At 41.3% G+C, this 17,038-nt stretch overlaps 1 protein-coding gene across 5 annotated transcripts in view; it reads left to right on the top strand.

The window, feature by feature from the left end:
* CTNND2 (catenin delta 2) overlaps positions 1-17,038 on the top strand; it is a 368,350-nt gene that overhangs the window by 303,862 nt on the left and 47,450 nt on the right. For all 5 annotated transcript variants that reach the window (XM_075271079.1, XM_075271077.1, XM_075271078.1 and 2 more), the window contains exon 18: positions 2,218-2,302. In XM_075271079.1, the coding sequence (XP_075127180.1) occupies positions 2,218-2,302 (85 nt within the window). The remainder of the gene's footprint in view (positions 1-2,217; positions 2,303-17,038) is intronic.

Genomic DNA, 17,038 nt, shown 5'->3' with positions numbered 1-17,038 from the left:
TTTCTCTAAGGTCATGCAGAGAAGGTATTGATGGACTATTGCATCACTAAAACAAGACAAAATCTGAGATGTGCTAGTACATTTGCCACAACCTTGGTGAATATTCTGGGGGCTTGAGAAACCCCAAAGGGAAAATCCCAGTATCGAAGATGGACAAAGGAGTTCTTTATGCAAACTGCCAGCCTCAGGTGCCCGAGAGGACGCATGAATTGTAATGTGATAATAAGCATTCTCTAAGTCCAGGGAAATCATGAGACAATTTGGATAGATGAGGTTTACTGTTGAGACAATTGTTTCCATCCTAAAACCCATGGACTTGCGGAAATGCCTGCCCATGCTTGAGCGAAAAGGGCCAATCTTCCCCCCCTATAGAGACCTGGCGTCATTGCTGAGGTTCTTTACTTAATTTCTCCTCATGTGAAAAAAAAGAGACTGTGCTGGCTGTGGAAGACTTCTTGGACTTGGGAAATCTAGATCTGATTTTACGAAAAGGCTTCTGCTTTTTTCTGAAAGAACCTATACTAGAAAACATTCTTTTGTATGATCTCATTCTTTGCATTCTTTCATCTCATTCTTTTCAAGGAGATCATCCAGAATAGAACTAAAAAGCATCTTCCCTTCACAAGGAATGCCACAAAGTCTACTTTTATACCCTAAATCCCCTCTTTCCTATGATTTAAGCCATAAAACTCTCCTATCTGAGCTGAAGAGGGCTCCGCTGCAGTCCTAGCCAACAGTCTAACATCATGCATGGCATTGGCCATAAAGTTCACCACTTTCATAAAAGAGGGAATAGAGGCCAACTCCTCTATTCCTCACGGTTTTCTAGATTTCGGCTTGCTGTCATTCATTCTGTTACTTCTAGAGGATCAAAGTCTGACCATGGTCATGTGATTTACAAATGAATTGTGTGGGCAGTGTGTGGCAAGCACACGGAGCCCATTGTAGTCTATAGGCTCCGTGTGCTTAAATGCACAGCGCTTGCATTAGCGTTGGTATTCCGTTCGGGGGGGTCTCCATGCGGATTCCTTGCGGACGGAATACAATCGCTAGTGTGAACCAACCCTTAGACCCACTTTGGGTGAGCAATGTACATAGTATGGCTGAAAAACTACTTGTGTCAATCAAGTTCAACCAAGAGATGGGAAAGGTCATAACTGAGGTGATGAATGAAGGAGATAGTTATTTTATACATTTACATAAGTTTTATTGATAGTTTGCTGTAAAAAGACATTTAAGGCATTTTTGAAGGTCTCTGATGTTGCTAATGTGACCAGCTCCAAGGGTAGACTATTGAGTAGTCCCTACAGTGAAGAAGCCTTGTGTCTGGAGAGTAAACCTTTTTACTCCTGCTAAAGCTTAGCAAGCTGCAGTTGAAAAACGCTACGTAAAAGATAGTGGTGTAAACGCATAGCGTTTTTTTCTGCAGCATTTTCACAGAAAGTACACATAGTTTTCCTCTCTGGACTTTCTTCTTCTAGTATGCACATGCAGAAAATGCCAGCATTTCCATAAGTGTAATTAAAAGATTAATTGGCATGCTTTGATTTGCAAAAACCCTTGCAGGGTTAAGTGATGCAGCTAAGTGATGTAGGCTAAAGCTACATGGAGACAAGTTCACACAGGGTTTTTGGGCCAGAATCCAGCTCAAAAAACCGCCTCCCATTGAAATCAATGGGAGCTGGTCATTTCCTTTTTCCATGAGCGGTTTGTTCCCGCTCACGGAAAAAAGAAGCGACCTGCCCTTTCTTCAGGCGGATGTCCACTTCGCGAAACCTCCCTCCCGACTAGACCCATTTATTTGGGCCTAATCTGGAGTGCATGCCACGACTGGATGCCGGTGCACTGTACCGGCATCCAGTCGCAGCTAGCCGTTATTTGGACTGGAATCTGAGGCGGCCTCCGTGTCAAATTCCGGTCCAAAAACCTCATGTGAACTTACCCTGAGGGTCTATGTTCTCTATTAGCTACTAAAATCCTAAATAATATTCTCATTTATAGACTGCAATACATTGTATATACTGATATACCTCTATTTCTACGTTTAACCCATTATAAAAATTGCAATAAATGAAACGCCGGCAAAATTGAACCTGAAAAACTACATAAGAAATGGAAAATTATTTACATTTACAGTATTCTGATAATTTACCATAGACAAATTGTTCTTGTGATTTCTAAATTGTTCTGGTTTATATTTACCTTATTTTATCACAGGCATTCACCCAAAGTAGTAAAAGCGGCATCTCAAGTCCTGAACAGCATGTGGCAATACAGAGACCTTAGAAGTCTTTACAAAAAGGTAGGTCTTTTTATTTATTGATTTGTATTCTTTTTAGCTTGTACCATTTACTGTAGCATATATTAATATGACTTTTTGTTATTCGGTGTGAAAATGTCTGCAGTAGACTAGTTATTGTATTAACTACCGTTACAGTAACTGTCACAGGATGAGAGAAACACACTTTAACAGCAATATAGTGACTGATGCAGATGGGGCTTTCTCTGTCATGTTTATTTACGTTTCTAACAAGAGAAAAAGTTGTACCTGTAGGACAAATAAATTGAATTACATTGATTGGGAACGGACTGAAAGGGCTTAGTAATAGTACAGCACTGTAATCCACCTGTGACATTACTTCTGGCACTCGGCTCTGTTACACAACCAAGGTGCGCGACTAGTCTCCTGAGTTTGAAGATGCCCCGACTCCAGTGGATTAACCCCCTAGATACCATGTTTGTGCCCCTACATGCCATTCGGATTCCCAGCAATAAGATCGTAGGGTTGGAGAGATTGCCACTGTAGCTAGGAGGATGGGCAACTGCCTATGCACTTTACTAACTGGACAAAGTTGTCATGTCCTTTATAATGCAGTGTAAACGCTGTAAAAATAAAATGCAAAAAATTATGATGGTATTGTGGGTTTTTTCATATGGACCCCCAAAAAAGTTAATAAAAGTTCATCAAAATATTATATGTACCTCAAAATGGTACCAAATGAACAACTCTTCATGCAAAGAATAAGCCCTCACTTAAGTACGTCAACAGAAAACAAAAAAGTTATGAATTTTGAAGGTAGGGAAGGAAAATATGAAAAAAGTCACCAAGCAATAATGTACAAACTACTCTGCATCCTTAAGGAGTTAAAGTCCCTTGCTCTCATCCTATGACAGATGAGAGCAACAGGCTATATTAAAGGTAGTGTAAATACACCCTTAAAGGTATTATCTAGACATAGAAAAACAAGGTAGTTTTCTTCCAAAAACATTGCCTTACCTGCCCATTCATAGTGTTAGAGTGCATTCACACTGAGTAAACGCTAGCTTATTCTGAACGTAAAACACGTTCAGAATAAGCGGCGTCTAAAGCAGCTCCATTCATCTCTATGGGAGCCGGCATACGAGTGCTCCCCATAGAAATGATTGGGCTGCTTCTTTCACTCCGAGCAGTCCCATTGAAGTGAATGGGGAGTGCCGGCGTGTACGCTCCGGCATGAGCAGAGCTTGCCGTATACGCCGGCACTCCCCATTCACTTCAATGGGACTGCTCGGAGTGAAAGAAGCAGCCCATTCATTTCTATGGGGAGTGCTCGTATGCTGGCTCCCATAGAGATGAATGGAGCTGCTTTAGACGCCGCTTATTCTGAACGTGTTTTACGTTCAGAATAAGCTAGCGTTTACTCAGTGTGAATGCACCCTTACAGCGCAGCCTCATTGAAGTGAATGGGTCTTAGCTGTTCAACGAAAATTAACCTGTGGATACGTTTTGTTTTCAGAAATAAGTAGCTATTTATTCTGGAGAAACCTTATAAGATTATGCTGTTATTCGTATTGCTTAATATACCATGTAAAAAGAGTACACTTACTTAATATGAGATTAATATAGAATTACTCCCAACATCAGTTTCAGTTTCTCAAAGACCTTTTGTTCTTTTGTCACACATTTAGCAATGCAGATATTGTAATGTTATGTATGTACAGTAGTTGAACAGTATAATAAAATAGTTTAGACTGTGATATTGAAAATGTATCATGTTGCGTATTTTTGAAGTCAGTTTTGCTAGAGGCAACATTGCTGTTATTTTTCAGAAAATGTTTCAAAATGTTGCACAGTGTTGATTATCTGCATTTTTCAATATGTCTAGAGATTTGTTTTCAATTTTTACTCTACCTTCCTACTAGATAAAGGCTCGTTCACTTCTGTGCCCGGTCTCCGTTCGTACAGGTTTCCGTTTCCTGCACAAAACAGAGCAGGAGATGGAAAGCTGCAGGACTCTTTCAAACTCATTCATTTGAATGGGTTTGAAAGATGTATGGCCGTGAGCGCCGGTGAGCATTTTATGCTCTCCGCCGCAAAACCGTTTTTTTTAAACCGGACACAGAGTCGGACATGCAGTACTCTGTGTCCAGTTTAAAAAAGCGGTTTCGCGGCGGAGAGCATAAAACGCTCACCGGCGCTCACGGCCGGACCCGGTGTGACAGGTTTCCGTCTTCTGCATGCAGAAGACAGAAACCTGAAAACGGAGTCCGGATGCTAGTGTGAACCCAGCGTAAGTTTGTGCAAAATTGTATGCATTTCATTAATTTGTCTAAATCCTGGCTATGCAGCAAGCCATGCGCATTTTATCACTTTAGGCTCAGTTCACATCAGCTCTTGTACTCCGTTCAAGGATTCCATTCCCCTCTCCGTATTTTTTTGTCCTTTTCAGATGGAAGCCAAATGGAAATCACACAGTCCCTATTACAGTCTATGGGGTTACTAGGTTTCCACTGGTAACCGTTTTTTTTTAAGCATATTAGGTTTCCGTCAGGGGGGTCACCAATGCTGATTTGAACCTAACCTAAGTTTTACAAGTTAATGTGCTACATTTTATCCAAGTAGTTAAAGTTTACCTTCAAATACTGCCAGCAATATCATGAATGTGAGTCTCTTGTACTCTCTCTGCACAGAGCAATGATTTTGTAGATGCGCTGCTACTTAACTTGCGTCTATAAGACTGCCAGTGATAGCCAAGTACACCAGTAGTCACATAGGAAACATTGCTCCAATCTGTTCTTGTGATCAGTGTGGGTCCCAGGGGTCAGACACCCACCAATCCCCAACTTATCCCCCCGTCTTGTGGATACAGGACAACTTTGTAAAGTTAAAGTAAACCCTTTTACTAAATATGGCAAACAGCAGATACTGTAAGACATTATGTTGGGAAAAAAATAGTATAAAGATAAATGTTCCCCTTTCTGTGTTGAGTAATTTTAGTTTACTTCTTTGCTGCTTCCTCATAGTGTAGTGACCAGTAATCCCAGTATCTTTTGTTTTCATGTAGCTTTGTCAGTTTACGGGAAAATGCTATTTTATATATGCTAAGTGTATTTTTATACTTTTATTGTTTCTGGTCTGCAACTGGTGGTTCTCCTATTGTTGTTTGAGCAGGGCCGCCAATGGGGGAAGACTGGGCAATTGCCCAGGGTTCTTGTCCCCAGCCTGAAGCTGTTGACTCAATATTTAGAAATATAAAACACATGTTTACTCACCATTCCTGGGCATCGAGTATCATCTTCTAGCAATTTCTGGCCTTTAGCTGACATCACACGTTCTGAACACCACTAATCAGGCCTGTGATTAGGCCTCAGTGGTTACGTAGGGCGCATTGGCATCTGGAATGCGTGACGTCAGTCACAGACCTGAAGAGGAAGCCAGTAGAGACAGCAAAGCAAAACGAGGATCCCCAGGAGAAGTAAGGCACGGTGACTATAACTCTTTGTTATTTTCCCTCACCTTCTCTGGGTCTTCAATTATTATACTCTGGGGAGAGAATAATAATAGAACTGAAATGAATGTGTGAACCTCATGACTATTCGTCAAAAAGAGTTTTGCCAGAAGCGGCTCAGGCTCTTCGGAGTATACTATAGTGTGTGAGGCCACTGTGGAACATTATACCGGGGGGCAGGTCTGGGGAGCATATTATTTTATGTGGGGCCACTGTGGAGCATTATACTGGGGGGGAACTGTGGAGCATTATTCTAGGGGGCCCTCTGGGGAGCATATGATTTTGTGTGGAGCATTGTACTTGGAACACTCTGGAGAGCATATTATATTGTGTGTGGTCACTGTGGAGCATTATACTGGAGGGCTGGTCGGGGGAGCATGTTATATTATCTGGGGCCACTGTGGAGCATTATACTGAGGGGGCACTGTGGAGCATTATACTAGGGAGCCCTCTGGGGAGCATATTATTTTGTGTGGAGCTGCTGTGGAGCATTATACTAGGGACACTCTGGAGAGCATATTATATTGTGTGTGGTCACTGGGGAGCATTATACTGGAGGGCAGGTCTGGGAGCATATTATATTATCTGGGGCCACTGCGGAGCATTATACTGAGGGGGCACTGTGGAGCAATATACTGGGGGCCCTCTGGGGTGCATATTATATTGTGTGGGGTTACTGTTGAGCATTGTACTATGTGGACCTCCTACGGCCCCCTCCACGTCTCCTGGTGTAATGGCCTGTCTCCTGGTAGCACCTCCAGCGTGTCACGTTGCACCACATACTGTCCAGGAGTTGGCAGATGCTTTAGTCCAGGTCTGGGAGGAGATCCCTCAGGAGACCATCCGCAACCTCATCAGGAGCATGCCCAGGCATTCTAGGGAGGTCATACAGGCACGTAGATTACACACGCACTACTGAGCCTCATTTTGACATGTTATAAGGACTTTACATCAAAGTTGGATCAGCCTGTAGTGTGTTTTTCCACTTTAATTTGCGGGGAGGACGTGCCCTCGTGCGGACTTCTGGTATATGCTGTGGTGTTGTCCGGTTGTCCATACCTTTTGGAAAGGGGTGGTGGACCTTCTGGCGGATGTTCTGGGTCACCCTGTCCCATTCTCTCCCGAAGTCTGCCTGTTTGGCGTATTGGAGGAAGAGATGTGGCAACAGCATACCCAAATTTTTCTTCGGGAATGTTTATTCTATGATAGGAAAGCCATCGACCTTACAGTGGATGGCCCCTCGATCCCCATCAATATCCCAATGTTTAAAACTGGTTAACTCGGTTCTCCCATTCAACCAGATTATATATAAAGGGGGGTTGTCCCCAGAAATTCTATAAAGTTTGGGGAGCGTGGTGTGATTCCCCCATGGACCAATACTCTGCTCCCTCAATGCGCTCTGCGCTTGACGCCTTTGTTCCATGGCTGGAAGCTTCTGTCGGGTAGGTCCACGGCCCCTTGTATAGTAACAGTATGTAATTTTGCTGATATGACATGTGATATTATGTTCCGAACTACGCTGGTGATGGGGTGAATAGGGATGGGATGGAATGGCGATGTGGCTTGTCTCTGTCTGTTTGTGATTTTCTTATGTTTATGTTGTGCTCATGTTTTTCTTTTCCTTGATTGTATTATTTGCTCTATTATATAATCTTCAATAAAATGAGTTTAAAAATAATTTGGAGGGAGGACTCCAAATCCAGGCCTCCATTGGTTAATAAATTTGATTTCCATTGATGATTTTTGTGTGATTTTGTTATCATCACATTCAACTTTGTACAGAACAAAGTATTCAATGAGAATATTTCATTCATTCAGATCTAGAATGTGTTATTTGAGTGTTCCCTTTATTTTTTTGAGCAGTGTATTTAAATGAAGGACTATTACTAACAAAAAGGGCACAATTTATAAGCAGGTACTATTACTTACATATTCACCTATCCCTTTTGCTCCATTGTCTCTCCATTGCTGGTGCCTCCTTGCTGGGAGTCCTGCACTTCATGTGACCAATTAGGTAAAAGATTTCTAGAAATTAGGTTTTTACACTTTTTTTTTTACACTTCCCTGGCCGGTCAGGGGTTGCTCCTATTTATAGACCCCCCTCCCCCTACATGCATTGACCTCTTCACTGGTCCACTATACTGTATGGGGAACAGTGATGAATCCCTTATATTGTGTGGGGGCAGTGATGGGGGCTAACATCATGTGGGGGAGAGACATTAAACTGTGTGGGGCATATTAAAGGGGTTGTGTAGGCTTAAAAATTTTTATGGCCTATCATCAAGTATCTAATCAGTAAGGGGCTGACATACAGCCCCTTCAGTTGCACCACTTCTGGAGCCTGTCTTGTACACTATACAGGGACGGAAGCAGAATGCTCCATTTGCTGTATAGCAGCCCAGCGCTTTCACTGTAGCTGAGCTACACTGACTTTAATAAACTACACCACTCAAGGAATTTCACAAGGAGTATTATCATTTTGAGCGTAAAAATGCTTCCCAAAAATTAATGTACAATGTGAAAATTGAAATTTTTAAAGAAACATGCCATTTTGTTGCCCAATATATTGTTCCCACTTTGAGTCATCAGAGACACACACTCATAAAACTATTAAAGAGATTCTACCATTAAAAACTTTTTTTTTCTCATTGATACGTCAGAATATCCTTAAGAAAGGCTATTCTTCTCCTACCTTTAGATGTCTTCTGCGCCCCACCGTTCGGTAAAAAAATTTTTTTCCTGTCAGTATGCAAATGAGTTATTTTGCAGCACTGGGGGCGGGCCTCAGCGCTCAAACAGCACTGGGGGCGTTCCCACAAGAGCACTGCAAGAGCACTCTCCAGCGCTGCCTCCATCTTCTTCTGGAACGTCTTCTTCATACGTCTTCTTCCGGCACTGGGATCACACTCCTGTAGTTCAACGGAGTACAGAGCGTACTACGCATGCTTGCGTAAGCGACCACAAAAACATGGCCGCTGGCATGTGCATTCAGCTCTGCCTGCGGCCCGATGGCAGAGCCGACTGTGCAGGCGTACAATTGTGACCCCAGCGCCAGAAGAAAACACATCAAGAGGACGTTCCAGAAGAAGATGGAGGCGGCACTGGAGAGTTCTCTCGCAGCATTGGGGATGCCCCAAGTGCTGTTTGAACGCTGAGGCCCGCCCCCAGGGCAGCGAGAGAACTCATTTGCATACCGATGAAAAATGGAATTTTAGCCAAACAGCAGGGCGAGGAAGACATCTAAAGGTAGGAGAAGAATAGCCTTTCTTAAGGCTATTTTGACGTGCCAACAAGAAAAAAAAAAGTTTTTAATCCCTTTAAGCGGGTTATTTTTGGTACAAAAAAGTTATATATATGTGTGTGTAAACTGCTGCTTGGGCACACAACAGAGCTCATGAGGGAAGGAGCACTGTGCATTTTAACTTTTTAAGTACAGATTTAGGGGGACTTTCTGGACACCATGTTTTTGCAGATGCCAGGAGGTTCCACTAAATAGCAATTCTTCAAGAAGAGACTCCCATTTTGTAGGGGCAATTTTAGGTCCCTGCAGATATGACATGGTGTCCAAAATCCAACAATCTAAATCTATGCTCCAAAAGCCACATAGTGTTCCTTCGTATCTGCACCCTGCTGTGTGCCCAAATGGCAGTGTATGCCCACATGTATGACACTGGTGTACCTAGGATAACGTCGTTTATGTCATATGTGGGTATAAACTGCTGTTTTGGGCACAGCCGGGCATAAAAGGAAAGGAGCGATATTTTGGTTTTTGGAGCACAGTTTGGCTTTTGGACATCACGCCACTTATGCAGAGCCCCTGAATTGCCAGTAAAGGGGATTCTGCAGACTTGTGACCCCATTTTGGAAACTACACTCCTCAAGGGATTTTTTAAGTAGGGTAGTGAGCATTTTTAACCCTTGAGTATTGCATTCATTTAATTTCAATAAATGATTGCGCAGCTGATATTGAAAAGGGAAAATTGCAATCTTTCCAGAGATAAGCCATTTCAGTGCCCAATATGTTTTGCCCAGTTTGTGTCAGCAGAGACACACACTCCAAAAACTGTTTAGCGGGGATCCCCGACACAACAGCTTTTGGAGCCTTCATCTATGATACAAGCTGGGCACAACATATGCATCGGAATTACATATTCCTGGAAAAATTGCCATTTTCACCTTTCACAGTCAGCTGCGCATTCATTTCTGGAGAATAAGTCACAGCAACTCTTGGATACATTCTTTCAGGATGGTGTATTTTCAAAAATGGTGTCACGTGTCAGGAAATTCCACAGACTGAGTCAACTTTTCTCCTTTCAGGTGTGATTTTTATATTGCCCACACCTGTTACTTGCTACAGGTGAATTTGCATGAGCATCACATGCTTGAAACAAAATTATTTACCTACAGATTTAAAGAGGTGGCAACAATTTTGTCTGGAACATTTTTAAATTTGCATGTGAAATTATGTCCATTTTGCCTTTTTTTTTAATCAGGTTTTTTGTGTGATTCCAATACCCACAAAAGAAATAAACATGTATAGCACAACGTATAGTTGCAATAATTTTCTGGGAGAAATGCTTTCTTGAAAAAATTCAGGGGTGCCAACACTTATGGCCATGACTGTATATGAAATATCAAGATTCTATCTAAGCCTGTACTATGCCTACAAGATCACCCATGTATAGATCCATATGCACAATGCAGTGTAAGCCCTGTTGGGAGATATTTTGTTAAGATCATGAATTCCATGAACAGATGTGGATGAATTAGAATAGGAGTTGGTATATCAAGATCTTACATATAATAACGATGAGGGCATGATGGGTGAATACGATCCACTGTTAATAACATCATTATACCTTTTTGTTATGATGGATCCGCTTTAACCCCTTGTATAACATTCTGGTGAGGGACGCATCCGTATTAATGGGAATTTTGCCAACTGGAGATGCATATTTAGTCATACCAATTCCACTAATGAGTAATCTGTAATAGATGCATGAAAACTATATCATAAGGGATATGAAGAAATACTTCCATCATTGGGTTTTTGCTATGATGGGTTAAAGGGATCCTATCTTTAAAACACAATTTTTTCTGGTTCACATATAGGAATAGCCGTAAGTAAGGCTATTCCTCTCCTACCTTTAAATGTCTTCTCCACGCCGCCATTCGGTATATCGGTATATAATCCGGTTTTCGTCGGTATGCAAATGAGTTCTCTTGCAGCACTGGGGGCGGGCCCCAGCGCTGAAACGGCGGCATGGAGAAGACATCTAAACATCGGAGAATAATAGCCTTTCTTAAGGCTATTCTTACGTGTCAACCAGAAAAAAATGTGTTTTCATTAGAGATGAGCGAACAGTGAAATATTCGAGATTCGATATTCGTTTCGAGTAGAGACTCAATATTTGACTACTCGATTGAATATTGAATGCCATTATAGTCTATGGGAAAAAATTCTCATTTCAGGGGAAACCACTATTCGACTAAAGGAGAGTCACCAAGTCCATGAATAGCAGGAGGAGAGTGTTTAGGAGGAGTGCTTTGCAGTTAAAGCGCACGGACCCCATTATAGTCTATAGGGACCGTATGCTTTAACTGCACAGCGCTTGCAGTTGCGCTGATAAAAAGTCAGCTCCCTCGTAACAGCAAGCTGCCAGCTCTCCTGACTAGCAAGGACAAGCCTGCTGCAGAACCAGCGTTGATTTGCCGCAGGCTCTTCCTTGCTAGTCAGAAGAGCTGGCAGCTTGCTGTTACAAGCGAGCTTACTTTTTCTCATAGGAATTAATAGACCAGCGTCGATTGGCCAGTGTACAGCATTCGGCCAATCAACGCTGGTTCTGCCGGGGGCTCGTCTGTGAGGAGACAGAGTCTAAGATTGGACCACAGCAGTATCCATTGTGGTCTGATTTTAGACTCCGCCTCCTCACAGACAAGCCTCTGGCAGAACCAGCGTTGATTGGCCGAATACTGTACACTGGCCAATCAACGCTGGTCTATTCATTCCTATGAGAAAAAGTAAGTTCGCTCGTAACAGCAAGCTGCCAGCTCTCCTGACTAGCAAGGACAAGCCTGCTGCAGAACCAGCGTTGATTTGCCAAATGCTATAAACTGTATAGCATTCGGCCAATCAACGCTGGCTGTGAATCGAATATTTACTGCGAATAGCTAGTAGTATTTGATCGAGTACGAATATTTCAAATACCGTAGTATTCGATCTAATACCTATTCGATCAAATACTACTCTCATCTCTAGTTTTCATGATAGGATCTCTTTAAGTTGAGCCATCTCAATCCTTTGTAGTATATGCTCCTGGTAGACATCTAGGAATTAATTACAAATATAATTTTAAGGTTAGGTTAATTTTAAAAGAGAGAGATAGAATATAAAACATAAAATCTAGAAAATAACATAAATTTTATAAATTTATTTGCATTTTTCATAGAGAAATAGGTATTTGATCCCTCTGGCAAAGAGGACTTAAAGGGATTCTACCTTTTTTTTTCTCGTTGACACGACTGAATAGCCTTAAGACAGGCTATTCTTCTTCTACCTTTAGATGTCTTCTCCTCCCGCCGTTCGGTTAAAATCCCGTTTTTGCCAGTATGCAAATGGATTCTCTCGCAGAACTGAGGGCAGGCCCCAGCACCACCTCCATCTTCTTCAGGAACGGGTCTTCACGATTTTGTTGTCATCACATTCAACTTTGTACAGAACAAAGTATTCAATGAGAATATTTCATTCAGATGTAGGATGTGTTATTTGAGTGTTTCCTTTATTTTTTTGAGCTATATATTTATTTATTGTTGCATTTATTTAATTAATTAATTAATTATTCCTCCTACTACCATCCCTCCATCCCACTCCACTCTGTTGAGTGCATGTGCATGATTGGTCCAATCAGCCTGGTTCATCATTCCATGCCATACTGCTACTTATGTTACCACAGTTACCACCACTACTATAACTCAGCCAGACGTCACATGCAGCCTGCTTCTTCACATTCTTTTTCGTATTGTACTTCCACTCATGTTGTTGTACCTACCACCACTGTCACCACTCAAACAGACATGTCCTGCAGTCTGGTCTATTACATTATTTATTATATTATTCCATACTGTACTGCCACTCATGTTTCCGCAGCTAACACCACTGCCACTATTTGAGCAGACATCAATAGCAGCCTGGTTCATCACGTTTTACTATTGCACACTGTTGGTGCCACAGTGTTGGCATAATAAAAAAAAAATTAAAACGTTTGCCACCTATAAAAACAAAAACAAGACACTGCTTCTTTCAGTACCAACACCATTTTGGTGTCACATCTGTTCCCATAAAGGAATAATTTTCAACAAGACATTATCAAAAAAACATAAACCGGGGGGCCACACGGTGGCTGAGTGGTTAGCACTGCAGCCTTGCAGCACTGGAGTCCTGATGTTCAAATCCCACCAAGGGCAAAAAACCATCTGCAAGGAGTTTGTATGTTCTCCCCGTGTTTGCATGGATTTCCATCCCATATTCCAAAAAAAAACCATACTGATAGGGAAAAATGTAAATTGGGAGCTCTGTTTGGGGCTCACAATCTACAAAAAAAACCAAAAAAACAAAAACATAAACACAGACAATCGGAAGGCAAACAGAATTACATCAGTTGTCACATATATGTTCACCTAAACCTGCAAGCAGTGGCATAGTTAAGGTCTTGTGAGCCCCAGTGCAAACGTGCCCCCTCCCCCCTCCCTAGAGCGAATTCTTGATAGTGACGGTTACAGGTGCTGCAGGGATATCTCAGATACTTGAAATAGGTACAGGTTTAGTATCCACAACTGCATTTATGAAGAATACGTTGAGTGAGCAGCGCAGCGCCTGGCATGTAAACAATACCGGGACAGTATTATATACTGCACAGTGTCCCCTACACAGCTTTATATGGTCTGCAGTGGTACCCACACAGCATTATGTGGTCCACAGTGGCTCCCACACAGCATTGTATGCTCCACAGTGGCCCTCATACAGCATTATGTGGAAGAGTGCCAGAGAGGGTGCTGAGCCCAGGACAGGTGAGTATAAGTTGTTTTTTTTTTGTTTTTTTTGCAACTCCTGCGCTGGCATCTAATGGGAAAGGGCCCAGCCGAGCCCCATTCTATTAACAATATGTATAGTAGTCCGCGATCCTTGCCATTTCCAGCTGCCTGCAGGTCCAAGTCGCATGTCCCCTATCCCTCTTGGCCCAATCGCACTCCATGCTACCACAATTGTTAAGCCACTGCATGCAAACCTTGTGATCCCCTTGACCCTAGGTCATCCTTAGCCTTTCCAAAGTGCTGAGGTCATAAGTTGCCTGATCTCATGATCAGCTGAATATGTTAGTGTAACAGATCTCTACTTCAGCATAAACTTTTTTGTAGCAGCAGACTTTCGCTGCTCCAGATTTCATCTGAGCAAAAATCATCTGGGTTGTCGGAAGTGTGGGTTGCATCAATAATCGCAATGCCAGTAAAAATAGGGGATGAAAAAGTTGTGGAAGACATTTACCACCACCCTCAAATATTTCTGACATCTCTCCCAGTGATGAAAAATGAAAGTAAGGGTCCATTCACACTGAGTTTTTTGTCAAGGATTTGTGTCAGAATCTACGTGGCAAAAAAGCTTCCATATAGAGTTCTATGGGTCCACTCACTCAGAGTTTTTTGGCGAGGAAAGAATCTGCTTCATGAATTAGGAAATTTGCCAATTCCATGTGGATTTTCCACCTCCCATTGACTGTGTGGGTTTTTGCAGGCAGAATCCACCTGAAGGAAGCTTTTTTCCACTAGCAGAAAAAATCCGCTAGGGGGAAAAAAAAAACTAGCAGAACCCATAGAACTCTATGGGGAGGCTTTTTTTCCACATGGATTCTGACACGGAATCAGCGCCAAAATCCTCGCCTAAAAACTCAGTGTGAATGGACCCTCATGGTGCATTCACATGGAAGAAAATGGCGCTGAATTTGGTGTGGAATCCACGTCAGTTTCAGCGCTGAAAAAAAAGCCTAGCAGAAAAAGGAACCCATTGAAGTCAATGGGAGGCTTTTTTTTTCAGCATTTAATTTGACACGGATTACACACCGAGTTCAGCGCCATTTTCCTCTGTGTGAATGCTCCCTAAGGGGGCATTTACACAGGGCAAAATTTCGCTGTTTATGGCACCGAATTTACCGTGCATAATAAAAAGCCTCCCATTTATTTCAATGGGTGCCGTTCACTTTTTTTCTATGTGCGGAATCTACTGTGCGGCAAAATTTACTGTGCAGTAAATTCAGCGCGTAGAAAAAAGCATGCCGTACCCATTGAAAGCAATGGGACGCTTTTTTTTACATGTGGTAAATTCAGCGCCATAAACAGCGACATTTTGTCCCGTGTGAATGCCCCTTACAGGTCCATTCACATGGAGGAAAATGGCGCTTTATTTGCCGCTGAATTTTCCACGCTAAAAAAAAGCCTCCAATTGACTTCAATGGGTTCTGCTAGCTTTTTTTTTTCCACAAGTGGAATTTTCCACTATCTAGGAAAATTCCACTAGTGGAAAAAAAGCTAGCAGAACCCACTGAAATCAAGGGAGGCTTTTTTCTCAGCACCGAATAAAGTGCCACTTTCCTCCGTGTGAAGGGATAATGGCTGAGTAAAACCTACATTTCGCTAATTATATCTCTAACCTGATAAACACCTACAATTAGTACAGCTGGCCAATAATGCCACAAGATCAAAAACACATGGTATACTACCAATTATATACACGTACAATCTGTAAGGTATTCAAATAACTACAATAAAATTATAAATTCATAAATATTTATTATGCACCAATAAATATCACAAGCTAAAAACAAAAACACATATGAAGATAATTTAAATCATAAAGCGTGGACAGCCATTGGACTAAATGAAAAATAATATAATGACCAATCAATTAATCTATACTCTACAATAAAATAGAAAAGTACAATATCAATAGCAGAATCTATACCATAATCAATCATAGCTGTGTAGCACAATGTGTACCATAATAAAATAATTCATAGTTGTGTAGCAATATATATATATATATATATATATATATATATATATATATATACCGTAATCATTATTAGTCCACAGCGTTTTTCATTGCTTTTTTGCTGAGTTTTTATCTGTAGATTTTCTTCCCTTATTAAACCAATAGGCAGTTTTTCTGCAGCAGATTTTTTTTCTGTGATGTGTGGATGGGATTAGACAGAATCTCATTCACTTTTCAGGTACTGTAAAATGCAGCGTTTTTGATTTTTTTTGTCTTGAGTCGTTAGCCTTAAATTGACTTGTTTTTCATCTAATTTTTATTTTTTATGTCAAAATGTTGGCATATTATAAATCAGGTCTGCTAAGCCACAACCATTTATCTAGACGCATTTGAAAAGTGTAAAAAAAATCTATTATTTTTCATCTTTTTATATATGTTAAAAATGACATGCAACATTTTGAGTTCAGAATTCAAGGGCAGCCAGAATAGTAAACGTGGACCATTGTCTTGATGTGTCTATTTATACAATTATTTCCATGGAACTCTGCAGAGCTTGTGTACTCTCTTATACTTAGGGGTCATTCACATGACAATCGTGCTTGCTGTTCTTTTTCAGACTGACCACAGCTGTGTGAATAGAACTTGCTGCATCATAAAGAATTATGAATCCATAGAGCTGATAAACAGCAATACACTTGTAAATTTAGTAGAGTAATACTCTGACCGTTTAGAAGCTCACGTCTTCATAGCTCACTTTGATTGAATGACTTCCATTCACGTAGCTGTTGCAGTCCAGGATATACAGCAAGAAAAGGACTGTTTCATGGCCATGTGAATGACCTCTTACGCTGCACTCACATCTCATTTGACCATCCATTAGGTCTTTCCTTCAGGGGTATACATTTAAATGCTGCAGATGATTACTCTTTTTGTCCTGTGAAAAAAAAAGGAGAAAGAAAAAAACCAAGTCAAACTGAGTTCAAGGCTCAATCCTATGCACTTTGCCTGCATCATTACAGATCCATCAGAGTATATACATTTGTATAACATTTTTTGGCATCCAAAGGGTATACCCTTGACAGAAAGCCCCAAGTGAAAAATGAGAGGTATTGTTAATGTACCTTTATATGCCCTTCTAAAGTACTAGCATTGAATAAAAGCCACATTTTCATTTTATCTACTACCATGAAGAATTCAATCAGCAACCCAATGTACTATTTGAACATAT

Source organism: Leptodactylus fuscus, chromosome 4, assembly GCF_031893055.1.
Source record: "Leptodactylus fuscus isolate aLepFus1 chromosome 4, aLepFus1.hap2, whole genome shotgun sequence".
Taxonomy (NCBI): Eukaryota; Metazoa; Chordata; class Amphibia; order Anura; family Leptodactylidae; genus Leptodactylus; species Leptodactylus fuscus.
This window is presented reverse-complemented; position numbering and strand designations above follow the sequence as displayed.